General features: G+C 34.7%; 1 protein-coding gene across 2 annotated transcripts in view; it reads left to right on the top strand.

Annotated features, from left to right (window-relative positions):
- Nucleotides 1–18157, top strand: part of NCAM2 (neural cell adhesion molecule 2) — a 513251-nt gene that overhangs the window by 316773 nt on the left and 178321 nt on the right. For both annotated transcript variants that reach the window (XM_082742470.1, XM_082742469.1), the window contains exon 6: nucleotides 16687–16804. In XM_082742470.1, coding sequence (XP_082598596.1) covers nucleotides 16687–16804 — 118 coding nt within the window. The remainder of the gene's footprint in view (nucleotides 1–16686; nucleotides 16805–18157) is intronic.

The raw sequence follows: 18157 nt of genomic DNA, 5'->3' as shown, positions 1-18157 counted from the left end.
TAATGTGTATATTGAATGCTTGAAAATGTCCTATTTATACTGTTTCAACTCTATTACACAACTTTTAGTATGTTTTTTATATTTGCGATTCAATTAAAAATGCTTTGCAATTTCCTTTCTGATTTCTTATTTGTCCTATGGGTTAATTTAGAATTGTGTTATTTTGTTTTCAAATATATGGGGATTTTCCAAATATTGTTCCATCATAGTTTCTAGTTTGGTTCTAATGTAGTTAAAGAAACCACTTTCTATGATTTAAATCTTTTCAAATGTATTTCCTGTGCAGTAGGAAAGAATGTGTGATCTGCTGGTTTGATTAGAGTTTTAAGAATAAGGAGTCAAGTTAGGGTCAATTGATAGTGTTGAACAAGTCTTCTTTATCCTTCTTCTTGTCTTCTTGCTCTATTAATTATTGGGAAAGGGCTGTTTAATTGCTAATATAATTATATATTTAACTATTTCTCCTTGCAGTTCTATTAGTTTCTGCTTCATGTGATTTGAATCTCTATTATTATATGCATAAAAGTTTGGAGTTATGTCCTCTTGATGAATTGACATCTTGATCATTAGGACATTAAGCAGTATATAGTCAGTTTAGTGGGTTTTTTTTTTCTTTTTTTTAATTCTCAGTCCTGACAGTCCTTGGCTTTGTATCAGAGAGTTTGCATAATTTATATTAAATGTCTTATTGATTTAGTTGCTATTTGCTTTCTATATATCTTATCTGTTCTTTGTTCATTTTTTCTATTTATGATTCCTTTAGATTTTTCGAGTATTTTGTATCAATCAATTAATTTTCTATCTTGGTTCCTTAACTATAAATCATTGTTATGTTATCTGAGTAGTTGATTTTCACAATCCTTCGTCAAGCGATGTTCTATTATTCACACATTGAATAACAGTATTCCCTTTCAGCTTCTGTATAATTGTCATCATGTGTTTTACATCTATATAAATTATAAATCCTATATTAGTTTTCCATCTGTGATAACAAATTATCACAAATTTGGTGCTTGAACAACACAGATTTATTACTTCATAGTTTCTGTAGATCAGAAATCCAAGCAGGCTCAGGGTATCACAGGTCCACAATCAAGGTATTTGTGGGATTGTGCGCCTTGCTATCTATTCTGAGGAAGAATCTCTTCTAGTAATCAGTTTATTGAAAGAATTTGTCCTCTTTTTGTTGTAGAACTGAGGTTCTATCCTTGCTAGATATCACCCAGAGGAGCCTGTCCTGGGCTTTGAGGGACATCTCTGGTCCTTAAATGTGGCCTTCTTCCTGTAGTGCCGACAATGGTATAGTCAATCCTTCTCATACGTGGGGTATTCTGGCTTTCCCTTCTGCTGCATCTCCTTCTCTCTTCTGTTTTGTATTTAAACTAGAGAGAGTTCTCTGTTTTTAAGGGTCCATGCAATTGGTCTCACCTGGATTATCTAGGATACATTAGGATACTTGTCTCATTTTAATGTTTATAATCTTAATTATTATCTGCAAATTTCCTTTGCAATTTAACATATTTATAAATGGCTGAGTTGATGGCATTGATGGAATTGATGGCATTGACATCTTTATAGAGGAGAGGGACATTATTCTCTATTATTCTCTACTGCCACTTCTCTTTCTCTCTCTTGCTCTCTATCTCTCTCTATATATATATTTGTTTAAATTGTCAGTGACCTTTTAAGGAGACTTTAATAAGGAAAGCAAAACTTTCATATGTGAACACATTGTTACCATTTCTAGATTTCTTCATTATTTTGTGTATATCCATATTTCCTCTGGTATCACTTCCCAAATGCCTGAATGAGTTCCTTTAGCATTTCTCACAGGGCAGGTCTGCTAGTGATGATTCACTTCACTTACTGTATACCTGAGAAAATTCTTCATTTGCCTTCATATTTGAAATAAAATTGTTGAATACAGAATTCTAAATTGAAAGTTTTTTCGTGAGGGCTTTTTGTTTGTTTATTTTTCCTTGTGGTACCTTAAAAATGCTCAGCCATTATCTTTGGCCAGAATTACTTCAAATGAAAAGTCTACTCTTATCTTTATTTTGTGCTACTCTACCTTATGTGTCACACCCACCCAGTTCTCCTAGATTCTTGAAGATTTTTTCTCTTTTTCACTTGTTTAAGGCAGTTTGGATATGATATATCTTGGTGTGGTTTTCTTTATTATTCTTGTACTTAGATTTTTTTTTTTTTTTACACACTTGGATTATAATCCTTATCAAATTTGGAAATCTTTCAGCCAATAGGTCTTCACATACCACTTTCTGCCCCACACTCCTTTGGAACTCCAAGTTCACATAGACTAGGCCACTTGAACTTATCCCATATCTCTTAGGTGTACATTTCCTTTTAGTCTTTTTTTTTCTCCCCTCAATGTATTACTTTTTGGATAGTTTTGTTACTTCTTTCAAGTTATCTTTTCTTCTGCAATGTTTAATCTACTACTAATCCAGTATTGTGTATTGTGCTTTTAGATACTGTAGTTTGAAGATGTATAAATTTGATTTTTAAAATATCTTCTATGTCTGTAACATGATCAGTCTTTGCTCTAGATTCTTGAACATATGGAATGCAGTTATAGTAACTGTAATATTCTTGTCTGCCAATTCTATCGTCTGTGCCATTTCTGGGTCACTTATGGTTGAATGTATTTTTTTTTTCCCTCATCATGTCTCATATTTCCTGCTTCTTTTCATGGTGAATACTTTTAAATTAGATGCCAGAATTTGTGGATTTTACTCCTTTACTGTGTTGAATATTTTTGTATTTATTTTAGGTCTTTTTCAGGAATCCAGATGAATTACTTGGATACAGTTTCATCCTTTCAGTTCACACTTTTAAGTTTCGTTAAAAGTGTGCGGGGGGGGGGGGGCAGGGACAAAATAGTCCAGAGCTAATGTTGCCTCACTCTTGAGGTAAAATGTTTCTAAAATTCCTTATTTGACATATTTTACAAGGTTTTTCGTTTTGCTTTTAGTTTTTTGTTAATTCTGGCTCATGGGAATAAAAACTACTTGTTTCCCTGTTTGAGCTTTGCAAATGGCTTCTCCTGAATCTTTTAGGAAGTTCTTTCCCTGGCCTCAGTTGTTTCCTTTCATGGGAGTACAAGCAGCAGTACTCATCTGGAAGACCCCAGGAAACTCACTGCAGGTCACAGAAGTCTTCACTGTGTACCTATCTCCTGTCTGGAACTCGGTCCTATGTGCTTTGCTTCCCCTGACTGCCTTTTCTGCCTCAATTCAGGGAGACTTCTAGACTCCAGCTGGGCCCCTCCTCACTCTACTGCAGCCTAGAAACTCTCTCTAGACAATTGACTGGGGTAGTAGTAGGACACACTCATTTCCTTTTATTTTTCAGAGATCACTGTTGACTGCTTTGTTGACTGATTCAGAATGTCTTGAAAACTGTTGTTTTGTACAGTATGTTTGATTTCTTGGTTCTTTCTTTTACTCAGTAGGATAAATCGGGTGCCTCTTTCTACATCTTGGCTGGAAGCTGACATTCTGCTGTACAATATTTCAACGTAGTAAATGAAATTCTGCAGAGACTGATAAGGATTGGAATAATGTTAGCAATATGTTTTATTTAAGGTGATGTTGCTCACTCATACCCTAAATCCTGACCTCCAAATACCACAGTCTCCTGTTCTGTACTGAATTCAAAATCATTTTGTATCTACCTATCTGTGTCTAAATTTCACTTTTGCCTATATTGCCCACACATTTTGTTTTGATGTTAATTGGGTTTTCTTAATTAATTAATTTAATTATACTCCAGTGTGGACACTGGACTGTTGATAGCAGGGTATCACAAAGATGCTCTGAAAGAACCAAAGCCATGGACTGAAACATGGCCAATATTCTAGGCCAGCAGGTCCATGTCTCATAAACATGGAAGACTATAGAAGCTGTGAAATCTACAGTTCACTATAGATAAAAACAAGCAACAAGAAGTAAATGGATTTTCAAAATTCATTGGGCAGATCAGAGTAATGAGTTAAAGAAAGGAGTAAGTTTAAAAAATAAGGTAGAAACAAGCTCACCTTAAACATGAATCGAGACTCCCACAGAGTGGGAAATTTCTGAGACTTTCCTGCTTCTGAACAATGAGAAACTGACTTCTCCAGGAGTCATGGACTGTTTTAGTATGTCACCTTATTGAATCTGGGGGACAATCGTTATACATCTAATTATAAAGTAAATAATACCATTATTTATATTATATAATGACAGTATTTTAATACAATTATAAAATTTTAAAACCTCACCATGTAATTTTTTTAAGTTTGCATGTTTAATTTATATTAACATAGAGTAAAATTCAGTTTTTTTAAAATTTTTCACTGATTAGTTTGATGAATTTTAATGTATGCATAGATTCATGTAACTACCACCATCACAATCAGTAAACAGACTTATTCCACCATCCTCAAACACTTTTGTTTTTCCTTTTGAAGTTACATCTTCCTATAACCTTTAAGCCTCACACAACCACTACTTCTTTCCTTCACTATAATTTTGTCTTTTCAAGAATGTCATATAAATGGAATCATCTAAAATCCAATGTTATCTAGGGTAAATGCCTAGGAGTTGGGTTGCAGGGACATGAGGTTAAGTGTGTGTTTTTAATTTCATGAGAAACTGCCGAATCATTTTCCACAATGGCTGTATAATTTTGAATAATTTCTAATAATGTATAGGAAGTCATGTTGCTTCTCATTCTTACCACTGCTTGATCTTGCCAGTTTTTAAAATTTTGTTTGTTTGTTTGTTTGTTTTTTGTTTTTAAAGCTACACATCAAAATAGGTGGATAACGAAATCTCTGTAGTTTTAGTGTGCATTTCTGCAATGTGTTACCATGGCCAGTGATAGTGCACACCTTTTCATGTGCTTGTTTCTCATTCCTGTATCCCTATGTCCTCTTCAGCGAAATGTCTCTTTGCAGTGTCTGGACTGGATTTTTCTTTTTATTGGATTATTATTTTTTTTATTGGATTGGATTGGATTATTGGATTTTTTTTTTAATTTTTTTTTCCATTACAGTGTTAGGGCTTCTTACAGATTCTGTAAGTGCAGTTTTGCTTTCCAAACAGCCTCTTTAGTGATGTCTGTTCACTTCTTTTCACTTCTTTTTCTTATTGTTGAATTTAGATTTTCTTTATATGTTTCTGAGTTCTTTGCTCAGAGATGTGATTTGCAAGCACTCTCTCCCATGCTGTGGCTTATCTTTCACCCTCTTAACAGTGTAATTCAGAAAGCAAAGCCTTTTGACTTTACTTTTAAAAAAGTACTAATCTTTTGCTTTTATGGACCATTCTTTTGGTGTCATTTCTAAGAACTCTTCACTTAGCCCCAAGTCACAAAGATTTTTCTCCCAAATTTTCATGTATAAGTTTGATACTTGCCCATTTTCAGTTTAGGTCTTTGATTCATTTGGGGCTCAAGTTTTGTATGAGGGATAAATTCTGTCCTCAGTTTCATGTATTTGCATATGGATATCTAGTTACTTAAAAGTAATTGCTAAAACACTATTATTTCTCCATTGAAATGCCTTTGCAGTTTGTAAACTAAAATTTTAAAACTTTGGCCATATAGTAGGAGTCTATTTCCATCTCTCTCTCCTGTTCCACTGATCTATGTGCCTATCCCTGCGCCATATTCTCCAGCTGCATAGCTTTATCCAGGCCTTAAAATCAGAAAGTATGATTTCTATAACTTTGTTCTTCTTTAACAAGAACCTTTTGTAAATTCTAGTTTCTTTGCCTTCCACTAAACATTAAAATCATTCTGTCTACAAAATTATATACTCCTGGGATTTTTAAATTTTTTTCTCCTAGGATTTTAACTAGAGTTGTGTAGTCTTGATAACAATTTTGTAATGTCTGACATTTTTTTCAATGTTGAGTCTACAAATATGTGAACGGGGTTTGTCTCTTCATTTATTAAGGGTTTTATTTTTTCATTTCTTTTTTTTTTTTTAAGATTTTATTTATTTATTTGACACACAGAAAGAGATCACAAATAGGCAGGGAGGCAGACAGAGAGAGAGAGGGAAGCAGGCTCCCTGCTGAGCAGAGAGCCCAATGTGGGACTCGATCCCAGGACCCTGAGATTATGACCTGAGCTGAAGGCAGAGGCTTTAACCCACTGAGCCACCCAGGCACCTTTTTTTTTTTTTCATTTCTTTAATTTGTTTGTAATTTTTAGTGTTCAGATGCCATACATGAATTCTGTTTGATTAATACCTAAGTGTTATATTTTGGATCTATTGTATATGGTTTTATATCTTTAATATAACATTAAATATAATATAAATATTTATAAATATAAATATGTATTAATATATATTTAATTGTTCATTGCAAATATGTATTCAGAAATATGATTTGTTCTGTGTTTTTCTCATATCTTGTGACTGTTAGGTGCATTTATTAGCTCTAGCAATGTTTATAGATATTTGAATGTGCAGTGAAGACATCAATGCATCTGCAAATTGGAAGAAGATCATTTTTTCCTTTCCAGTTGCTTGGTTTTTATTCTCATTTGTTGCTTAGTAATGGGTTGGCCTTCAGAATGATGTTAAATAGGACTGTTGAATGGGGACTTCCTTACTTACTCCCAAGCTTGGAAATAAAGTATTCATTCTTTTACCTGAACATCACATGGATTTGATTTGTTTTCAGTGTGTTCTGTTTTCCATTCTTCTATTTCTTCTTCCCTGCCTTCTTTTGGATTTTGTGAACATTATTTAGCATTCTATTTTATTTATTGTGTTTTTGGCTATATCTATTCTATTTTTTTTCCTCACTGCTATTGTGATTACAATGTACCTATTAATTTGGGAACCAGTATTTTACTGTCTCAGTTGAAATGTAGAAACCATAGCACCATCTAGGTCCTTACATCCCTTTTTTCTTTGTCTTAGTTGTCTTTTGTTTTATATCTACATTAATTGAAAACCCCTGTACTCAACACTAAAGTTCTATTTCAGTCATAAAACATACTTTTACTAAGATATTTTCCATCTCTCTTGCTCTTTCTTTATCCGTGAAGTTTCTTCTTCAGTCTTTTGACTGAAGAGTTCCCTTTTCCAGTTCTTTCAGGATCAAGTCTTCTGGCAGAAGTTTTATTAATTGTGAATGATAATGTTTTCATTTTACCCTCATTTCTGAAGGGTATTTTTGCTGTACATAGAAATTTATTTTGACATATCTCTCTTTATGGCACTTTAAAAATATTGTTTCACCTCTTTTTGGCCTCTAGGGTTTCTGATAAGAAACCTACAGTTATTTGAATTATTATTTTCCTTTAACTGATACATTTTTTTTTTGTATTTGTGTGGCTTTAGCTTTAAGCAATTTGATGATGATGTTGATATTTTTATTTTCCCAAACAATCTGAATTTTCCGAAATTCAGGCCATATATTGTGACCAGACTTCTGTAGATTGTGGATTAAAAATTAGTTACATTTTCAAAACCTTTGCAGTAGTTTCAGATCTGTATACCTGTACCAGTGTCCATTTCAGTGTCTGTGTGGTGGTTCAGCTCTCAGTTCAATTCTCAAAGTCTTGGTACTGTTTCAGATCAGATCTACAAATGCACAGCTCAGGGCTGAGCCTAAGATTTCATGAATAACTTGATACAGTTGCTTTCCTAAGTTCTTTCTACCCTGTGACCTGTGATGCCTCCCATACTTCCTGTTCTGCAAGTCTCCAATTTACTACAGTCCCTGAGACTAAAAACTGAGGCTTTGAAAAATAAAAATAAAAAATAAAAACTGGGGTTTTATCTGTTCCTCACTGTCACAGATGTATGCTTATTGAGGGCCCACTAGCTGGAGAAAAGACAAGGAGGGAAGCAGTGGGATTACTTTGCCCTCTTGGGACCACTGCTCTCCTGACTGATGAGGAAGAACATCTTCTCTCAGAGATTCAGGCACTTGTAGGCTCCCACTGCTGTGCCAGGGGATCTCTTCTCTCTGAGACTGAACTAACTAGAGGGCTTCTCTGGATCTCCGTCAGGCCATGTTCATTATTTTTAGAGTTCCTAGCTGCCTTCATTCCAACCAAGGTGTTCTGAAGAAAAAAATATTTTTTTCCACAGGTTTTCTTTTTTTTTTTTTCCACAGGTTTTCTTATACTATTTCAAATTCTGGTATTTTTCTAGTAATAATTTGCCTGCTACTATTTACATTTCAGAATCCTCAAAGAGATTATCCATGTATCCTGTCCTAGTGTTAGGGAAGAATTAAGTGACGCAGACAGGATGCTTGGGGTTACTTTGATTAAACCAAAACTGGAAATCTGCAATATTATTTTTAAGCTTGTTGACACGTATATGATAAGGATTTTTTGTTCTTTTTTGAAACTCAAAATGAATATCTTTTCAATAATGGTATAACTGAAATGATTTACAGCAGCTCACTTGACTGATACTCAATGTGTCATCCTAGTGTGCCTCTGAATGTTTAGCTCAGACTCTAGGACAGCTCAGCCTACTTACTAACTTTTCATAGGAGTGTATTTAAGACCATATGTATCTACTTTAGTAAGTGGGACAACTTTAAAGGACTTTGTAGGGGATTAAAGGAAAAGAGGCTGCAACTCTTCTTTCTGTCAGTCTATCACAGATGAAAATTATATTGGTCTAATAAAATTTGTTCTTTAAAAAAATATGTAATAGTAACTTCCCAAATTTATGAGCTATTTGATCATTTGATGATTTGTTCTGATATCTATACAGAAATCATAGTAAACCGAACAGTTTTTAGTACCAGGGTAACCTTTTCCTCCCAATATTTTTGTTATCATCAGCATTACCTTCATTCCTGGTATAAAAATGAGCCAAAGAAGAACCCCCTTCTCCTATATTAGTCCTCATGTTGTTTTCTTCTTCCTAGCATGGAAAGATGGAATCCTTCCACAATTACCTCAAAACCTCATTAGAACCAAATTCAAATTTTTGTACATCTCTTGTTCTAAATATAGCCAAAATATGCATATCCTAACCATTTAGAATCCACCTGCTTTGCACAGCTTGCAGAAGCGCACCCACCTTCTACTACCTGTAGAGGAGACAAACTATGGGGCAGCCCGAGGGACTGCTGCCCTCTGGAGTTCTCCTGCTGTGCTACTGAGTGAAGTCACCTAGACACAGAAGCCTCTTTCCCAAATCCACCTCTCCCAGGAGTTTCTTTGCCCCCTGATTGTGCCCCTTACTATACCTATTGTCTCTGGAAGGTGTCCTGCTAGGAAGAATTCACCCTCTTATGCAACCTGTCCAAGCACCACCCAAATAAATCCTATTGTCTAGGGCATGCCACCATGATCAGTCCTGCAGTGCTCCAGCTAATCACATTTCCCAACAGATTCACTTCTCCAGAATTTCTCAAACATGATCCTCCTGGAGCACCTGGGAGGCTCCGTCAGTGCCTTCAGCTCAGGCCATGATCTCCGGGTCCTGGGATGGTGCCCCATGCCTCCACTGCCCTTGGACTCCCTGCTCAGCAGGGGGTCTGCTTCTCTCTTTGTCTCTCTCTCTGCCCCTCCCTTCTGCTCCTTCTCTCTCAAATAAATAAAAAAATAAATTAAAAAAGTGGTCATTACTAACTCTCTAAGAATGTGTTCCGAACCCTTACACATTAAGATTAATTTTAAACATACACTATGGCTTTGATTTTAAATTACTTTTCTTGGCAGTTTTATAAGACTTATTTTTAAAGACTAATTTGAATTAACAAGTTGTATTCTACCTCATTTTGTACCTCAGGTGACATCAAAAGTTTTTGCCTTAGAACTCCTCATATTTGTAAAATTATTGGGGGTTCCTCAAGGCTTTGTTTATGTGGGTTATACCTATTTATGTATATCATAAATATTTTATATTAGGCATTGAAATGTGAAGTTTTAAAATATTTGATTAATTTATTTAAATTTTAAAATATTACTTTAGGGGCACTTGGGTGGCTCAGTCAGTTAAGTGGCTACCCTCGGCTCAGGTCATGATCCCAGAGTCCTGGGATCGAGCCCCACATTGGGTTCTCTGCTTAGCAGAGAGCCTGCTTTTCCCTCTCCCTCTGCCTGCTGCTCTGCCTACTTGTACTCTCTATCTCTGTGTCAAATAAATAAAACCTTTAAAAAATTACATGAAATGTTACCTTATTAATTGTTAAAAATATTAAGTATGCTAATCTAAGTAACATGTTAAAGAAAATAATGACATTTTGAAAAATATAGTAAAACAGTGACTACTTTTTACATTAAAAAGTACTGTTGCAATACAGTTGACAATGTCATATTTGTTTTAGGTGTATACCTTAGCGATTTGATAATTCTGTAAAGTATTCAGTGTTCACCAGGATAAGTGTAGGTCAACATCTCTCACCATAATTACATAATTATTACATAATTACATAATTACAGTATTAGACTACTTTCCCTGCTCTACTTTTTATCTCTGTGACTTATTTATTTTATAACAAGAAGTTTGTACCTCTTAATTCCCTTTATCTATTTTACCCAGCTCCCTACCCATGTTCCCTCCGGCAATTACTAGTTTATTCTCTGTATTTTAAGAGGGTAAGTTTTGTTTGTTTACTTCCTTGTTTGTTTATTTAATATATTTTACATATGAGTGAAATTATATGTCCTATGTCTTCTAGTCTGACTTACTTCATTTAACATAATACATAATATCCATAGTTGAATGGATCTATCCATTCAACTATTGATGGACACTTCGGTAGTTTCCGTATCTTGGCTATTGTAAATAATGCTGCAATAAACAAAGGTATGCATATATATATATTTTGAATTGGTGTTTTCATTTTCTTTGAGTAAATACTCAGTAGTGAAATTACGGGATTATATAGTATTTCTATTTTTAATTTTTTGAGTCAACTCCATACTGTTTTCCATTGTGGATGCACCAATACTTTCTGACCAACAGTAGTGGACGGTTTCCTTTTCTCTATATTTTCACCAACACTTGTTATTTTTTGTCTTTTTGACACTAGCCATTTTGACTGGTGTGAGGTGATACATTGTGATTTTTTTGTACATTATGGTTTTGATTTCCCAACTGATTAGTGATGTTCAGCATCTTTTCATGTGTCTGTTGGCCAGCTGTATGTCTTCTTTAGAAAAATGTCAACCCCAGTCCTCTGTCCATTTTTAAATCAAATCGTTTGGATTTTTGGTGTTGAATTGTGTAACTTCTTTATATATTTTGGATATTAACCTCTTATTGGATATATCATTTATAAATATATGAATATGTCTCCTCAGGCAAGAAAAAAAAGCAAAAATAATTACTGGGACTATGCCAAAAAAAAGCTTAAAAATTTTTTTTTTTTAAATTTGACACAGAGAGAGAGATCACAAGTAGGAAGAGAGGCAGACAGAGAGAGGGGGTGAGCAAGCTCCCTGCTGAGTAGAGCCCCACTTTGGGGCTTGATCTTAGAACCCTGAGACCATGACCTGAGCTGAAAGTAGAGGGTTAACCCTCTGAGCCATCCAGGTGCCCCAATAAAAAGCTTTTTTGCACAACAATGGAAACCATCAACAAAACAGAAAAAGCAACCTTTTGTTTTATTTTTTACATTTTTGTAAGTTTCTCTAGTGTGTATTGTAACAGAAGACAGGGAGATTCTCATATCTGTTCCTGCATTCAGTTTTCTGTGATATATTTTTGAACCTGAGAAAAAAACTCTTTTAAACAAGGAGATGATTGAGCTTTTCCTTCATTACCATAGTCCAGTAATTGGGATTGTGAAAATTGTGAGAATTTTGTTGCAGGAGAAATACATATTCACACAGATAGGTGGCTGGTAAAGAGAAGGCATCGTAAAACTCCCTGAATGGATTCTGAGGACTTCTGAGCTTTTTGAAACATACTTGGAATACTATAAAATATTGTTAATCACAGAGTGTACTCTGAAGAGCATAAAAAGGGCCATGCTTAATCATGAAAGTATCCTTCAATATGTTTAAGACGTTCAGAATTTTTTTCTTTATTTTGCCCTGAGTTATTTTCTATATGAACTTTAGTCTTTTATTTAGTTATCACCTCTTACTGTGGAAACAAGGAGAAAATCAAGGTAGTGCTTTCCATGCTTCCAACTGTGATTTTTCACTTGGGTGTTCTTTAATAAGGGTTCTTATGCTTAGGGACATAGCTATGAATTAACTAGGAAATTACCGGAATCATTTACTTCAACTTTTATTGTTTTATTTTCTTATTTTTTCATTATATATATATATGTATATATATATATATATATATATATATATATATATATATATATATATATTTTTTTTTTCCTGGTTAGAAAAGTAATCCATAGTTGGGGTCAAAAAGTGTAATGACCACTGAAGGCAATTTGATTTAGTCCTCTTCAGTCAAAATTATATATACATTTACTCTTTGAGATATCAATTTTACTTCTAGATAATTAACTAGAGCATTGATTACAGTAGATAAAGATTATAATAGATAAATATTTGGATATTCTCAGGTGACATAATACATGCTCAATAGAAGACTATTACAGAGAAGACTGTAATTTGAACAGGAGTGAAGAATTTCTCTGTGTAGTAACATGAATATATCCCTTGCATATATTTTTAGTTTGAGAAAAGAAGCATGGTACAGAAAAGGGTCTATTTTGTAAGAGAAGGAGGAAATATAAAAAACTGTGTGTTATTATTTGCATAAAATTACAAGCAATTAATTAAGAGGTTAAGGAGGAAAGGGGTAAGGTACTGTCAAGAGGGGAAGGTCAGGGAAGGTCAAGAATTTTAATCAAAATGTATTTCACTTTGTCTCGATAACTTTGACTATTCTAAGTACACAGTAAGAGGAATAATAAGAGTATTTTGTCTTTCCGTGACTGGATTATTTTACTTGGTATAACATCCTCAAGGTTCATCCATGTGTAGTGTATGTCAGAATTAACTTTCTTTTTAAAGCTGAATAGTATTCCATTTTGTGGACGTACCACAGTTTGCTTATCCTTTCATGCATTGATGGACATTTCATGCATTGATGGACATTTAGGTTGCTTTCACTTGTAAAATATTGTGAATAATGCTGCTGTGAACATGAACATTGCTGTACAAATGAGACCTTGATAGCAATTAGCCTTCCATGCCTTCTCCTGGAAGCTCAAATCTCCAGTAGACTGCAGAGATACAAGACAGTTACATTAGACAGATTCTGCAATTGCTGCCAAGATGGTTCTTACTATTCTACCATCTTTTTCAAATCCACCTTTATACTAATTTCTTTTTTTGTTTTTTTAAGATTTTATTTATTTTACAGACAGAGATCACAAGTAGGCAGAGAGACAGGCAGAGAGAGAGAGGGGAGGAAGCAGGCTCCCTGCAGAGCAGAGAGTCCGACATGGGGCTCAACCCCAGGACCCTGGGATCATGACCTGAGCTGAAGGCAGAGGCTTTAACCCACTGAGCCACCCAGGTGCCCCTATACTAATTTCTAAGTGTCACACAGCCTTAAGAGTAAAAACAAGAAAAAGTAAGTAAGAAAGGACTGTGAATCTTAGTTTTAGTAGTCTTCTGCCAAATAGAGGATATACATGGGAATTTATTTGGTGACATATATTTTGCCCAGATCTGATTAATCAATGAGTTATGCAAGAATAGCTTTCTTGGGGTGCCTGGGTGGCTCAGTGGGTTAAAGCCTCTGCCTTTGACTCAGGTCATGATCTCAGGGTCCTGGGATCGAGCCCTGCATCAGGCTCTGTGCTTAGCAGGGAGCCTGCTTCCTCCTCTCTGTCTCTGGCTGCCTCTCTGCCTACTTGTGATCTCTGTCTGTCAAATAAAAAACCAAAATCTTAAAAAAAAATAAAAAAGAGAGAATAGCTTTCTTGACAGTGGTGGTGATTGGAGGTGGGAGGTTGTTATCCTTATCTAGAATAAATCTGAGGGGTTATTGGTGGTGGTCAGTTTGAACCACATGCATATTCCATAGTTAATGCTATGTTTGTTCTTCATCTTCTGAGAAATATTTAAGTGGTAGTGTGTGGAGGAAGAGGGCAAGACACAAAAGACATGTGGGACTGCTGGATGTCATTGTTGATGAAAGGGAATTAAGCTGTCAAATTAGTGGGATCTTAGGTGCCTGAGCAGCCAGGGAGGAAAATTATAACATGAATTTGGGCCAAAAGCTCCATTTAAGTCAGAGTTTTGGAGCTACTTGCCTCTACATTCTCATGTTTCTTAAAACCAAAGAATGAGAACTGAACCTTACCAGAAAATATTGGCTACTTAGTATATATAGAATATAAGTCATTGTAAGGTTATTAAAACTAGAATTTCAGGGGCACCTGGGTGGCTCAGTAGGTTAAAGCCTCTGCCTTCGGCTCAGGTCATGATCCTGGCGTCCTGGCATCGAGTCCCACATCGGGCTCCTTGCTCAGCGGGGAGCCTGCTTCTCCCTCTGCCTCTGCCTGCCATTCTGTCTGCCTGTGCTCGCTCTCTCCACCCCCCCCCCTCTGATAAATAAATAAAATCTTTAAAAAAAAATTAAAACTAGAATTTCAGATATAGTCAAATAAAAAAAAGGATTAATAAGTTAAATTCCTAGATATGGGTCTTATGAGATAGCAAGGCATTTGGATGAAATATAATTGTAATCTCTTTTAAAATTATTTAATCCAGGGGCTTGGGTGGCTTAGGTGGTTAAGGACTGCCTTCTCCTCAGGTCATGATCCAGGGTCCTGGGATTAAGCCCCATGTCGAGTTCCCTGCTCCATGAGGATCCTGCTTCTTTCTCTCCTTCTGCCTGCCACTCCTCTCTCTCTGTCTCTCTGTCAAATAAATAAATAAAATCTTTTAAAAAAATTATTTACTCCAACTCAATAGCAAATTCAGAACCAATGAGGTAGTACACATAAAAATGCTCTATAGTTTGATCAGTGGCTTACAAATTTCCTGAATATCCTGGCTTCAGAACTAGTGAACACCTCTGCAGGTTTGGAATGCTATTATTCTTCAGAATAGTTCCGGAATTACTCTTCAAAGTACCCTATAAATATGCAATGGTAATATTGTTCGACAAATCCACACTCTAAGTAAGAACGCACATTTCATGAGCTGAGTCACTGTATCATAAAATGTAAACATTAAGATTTGTCAGTTCTTACAAACCATCCAGCATATGCAGTTTATACTACAGAACAGAAAATCATGATAAAGAATAAATAATGTGTTTCAGTAGTAAAAATAGTAGGACAAGCGCTGGAGCATGTGATTCTCCATTTTGAAATGTTAAATGTTTCCATTTACACAAATACAGAAATTTACCCAAATGGAGAATTTTTTTTTTAAAGAGTTCATTTACATTGTAATTATCTAATGGGTTAAAATATTTATTGTTGTAATAATAAAATAGTCATGTGCTATTGCAACTACATTTATTATAACAAAATGAAAGGCATTACATTTTGATTAAAGTGTTCTTTTCTATAATTACAAAAGAAGTAAAACAAGGTACAGAAAGTCAAATTTTAGTGTACTTAAAATGCAGAGTTAATGTCTCAAAAACAGTCCATCCTACTGTAATACTTGTAATTACTATGTTACTTTAGAGACAGCATGTCAGATCATGTCCCTTGTATCTAAATTCATAAAGGCAGAAACTTGATTCATTGTGCTTAATTGGTAAGATACATATCAGTTCCTATCGCCACCATCAATGACAATAATACAACATCAATGCTGACCTGAATGTTATTGTGGAGATATTTAATTAATGTCACACTTCTCAATGCCTGTCTGGTCATGTTGTTTAGGATATATACAAAACAATTCTGTTAATATAATTAATTTTAGGAATATCATTTTGTCAGTTTCAATTGAAAATCATTAAAGTGTGCATTAAAATAAAAATTTATGCTGTGCTTTGATATTTAGCATCTATTATGGATACTATTGATTTATTTATTGCAAACAGTACATTTCAGTAACAGTTTCAAAATGTCCAAATGTGCAGCATATATGGTTTTTGCAATGTAATTAGTTAGAAATTGGGGAAGCTTAATTTTAAAATTGAATTGTTCATGAAAATCTATTTCATACTCTCTATGGCTTGAGCAGTTTCTCTTCATAAAATGTTCTATAGTTGTGTGAAGAAATTAAGTGCAGTTAATCAGAAAGAACATTATCATTTGACACCTAATTTGAAAGCCCTGTCTTGAAGCAGTGAATGATTGCTTATAGAATTACATATACCGATGAAGACCCAAATAAGAAATCCATTTATGCTCCAAGTAGATCTCAGTGTTGCTGTCAGTCAGGGTGGTATTGTCTGTTTTCTTGTGAGAAATATTTCATAAAAGTATGCATATAAATTTGTTAAAATGTCTAGTTTCTCGTTTATTCTAAATTGATGGGTTAAAAACAGTAAAATAACACAGGTGTGTATTATTTAATTATTGTACCTTGGAATGCAGGTCAGTGGTCTTTAAGTCATTTTACTGTGCAACCAAGTCCATCTTGTTGATAGAAGTAATGTAAGTACAGAAGTAAGTGATTAGGCTCTAAAGCTTAGCATTTTAACAATGACAACAACAACAACTAAGTAGGAAGTCTCGATGGTGTGGATGAAATGTTTTTCATCTCTATTTAATCTATGTTTATGTCTTTTTTCAGTGCCGCCAGCAATCACAATGCCTCAGAAATCCTTTAATGCCACAGCAGAGAGAGGAGAGGAGATGACATTATCTTGCAGGGCCTCTGGCTCCCCTGAGCCCTCCATCTCCTGGTACAGGTAGGTGTTACACGTACACATCCTTTTGGCTTGTATTCAGAATCAATGTCATGGAAAAAGATTTCTGATTTTATTTTATCAAGAATAAAAGCATTCTTTAGAATTTTATTAAAAGGTTGTGGTGGTTTTGTTTTCAGTTAAATTGGTTAGATTAAATTGTTAAAGAGATTAACAGAGTGAATTAACCCGAGTCAAAGACCCGCATGTGTCCGGCCAAAGTGGGCCCAGAAGCCCAATGACTAATTCAACCATGTTAATGTTACTTCTAGAGAGTATCTAGAAATAGGAATTCTAGTATTAATAGCATCACCACTGTGAGTATATAAAAATCATATTTTATTAAAATGTAATTGTATGTTTTATTTATGTACCATATTATTTTATTTACCATATTTTATTTATGTACCATATTATTAATTATACAATTAAATTTCCATAAATGTAGTGTCATTTTTAAAATTTTACTTCATCAAAAGAATAAACTCTCTATTCTAAATCTGTTCCTTGACAGTTTACTTTTATATATTTCTACAGAATTTTTAAATGTTACTTGATTTCTATTAACATCAAACAGATATCAACATATTTCATTCTTTTTAAAAATTTTTCATTAGCTTTTTATTAATTGACTTATATTATTAAATATTTTGTCTCTAATTATTTAATACTAATTTGATTCTGTCCATGGTTTTTATTATGTTCAGTTAGCCACTGTATAGCTTTTGATGTAGTGTTCAGTGGTTCGTTAGTTAAGTATAACACCCAGTGCTCATCATAGCACATGCTGTCCTTAATACCCATCATCCTGTTACCCCCTCCCCCCACTACCTCCCACTCTGAAACCCCCAGATTATTTCTTGGGGTCCATAGTCTCTCATGGCTAATTTCCCTCTCTGATTTCTCCCCCTTTGGGTTTCCCTCCCTTCCCCTATGGTCCTCCATGCTATTGCTTATGTTCCACATATGAGTGAAACCATATGTTGTCTTTCTCTGCTTGACTTACTTCACTTAGCATAATCCCCTCCAGTTCCATCCATGTTGATGCAAATGGTGGGTATTCATGGTTTCTGATGGCTGAATAATATTCTGTTGTGTTTATATACCACATCTTCTTTATCCATTCATCTGTTGAAGGGCATCTCAGCTCCTTCCACAGTTTGGCTATTGTGAACATTGCTGCTAAGAACATTGGAGTGCACATGCCCCTTCTTTTCACTATATCTGTATCTTTGGGATAAATGCCCAGTAATGCAATTGCCAGGTTATAGGGTAGCTCTATTCTTAACATCTTGAGGAAACTCCATATTGGAGTATGGAGCTTCATTCCCACCAACAGTGTAAGGGGGTTCCCCT

The sequence above is a fragment of the Mustela nivalis genome (assembly GCF_964662115.1).
Source record: "Mustela nivalis genome assembly, chromosome: 1".
Classification (NCBI taxonomy): domain Eukaryota; kingdom Metazoa; phylum Chordata; class Mammalia; order Carnivora; family Mustelidae; genus Mustela; species Mustela nivalis.
The sequence above is the reverse complement of the archived record's forward strand: the minus strand, read 5'-3'. Positions and strand labels throughout refer to the sequence as shown.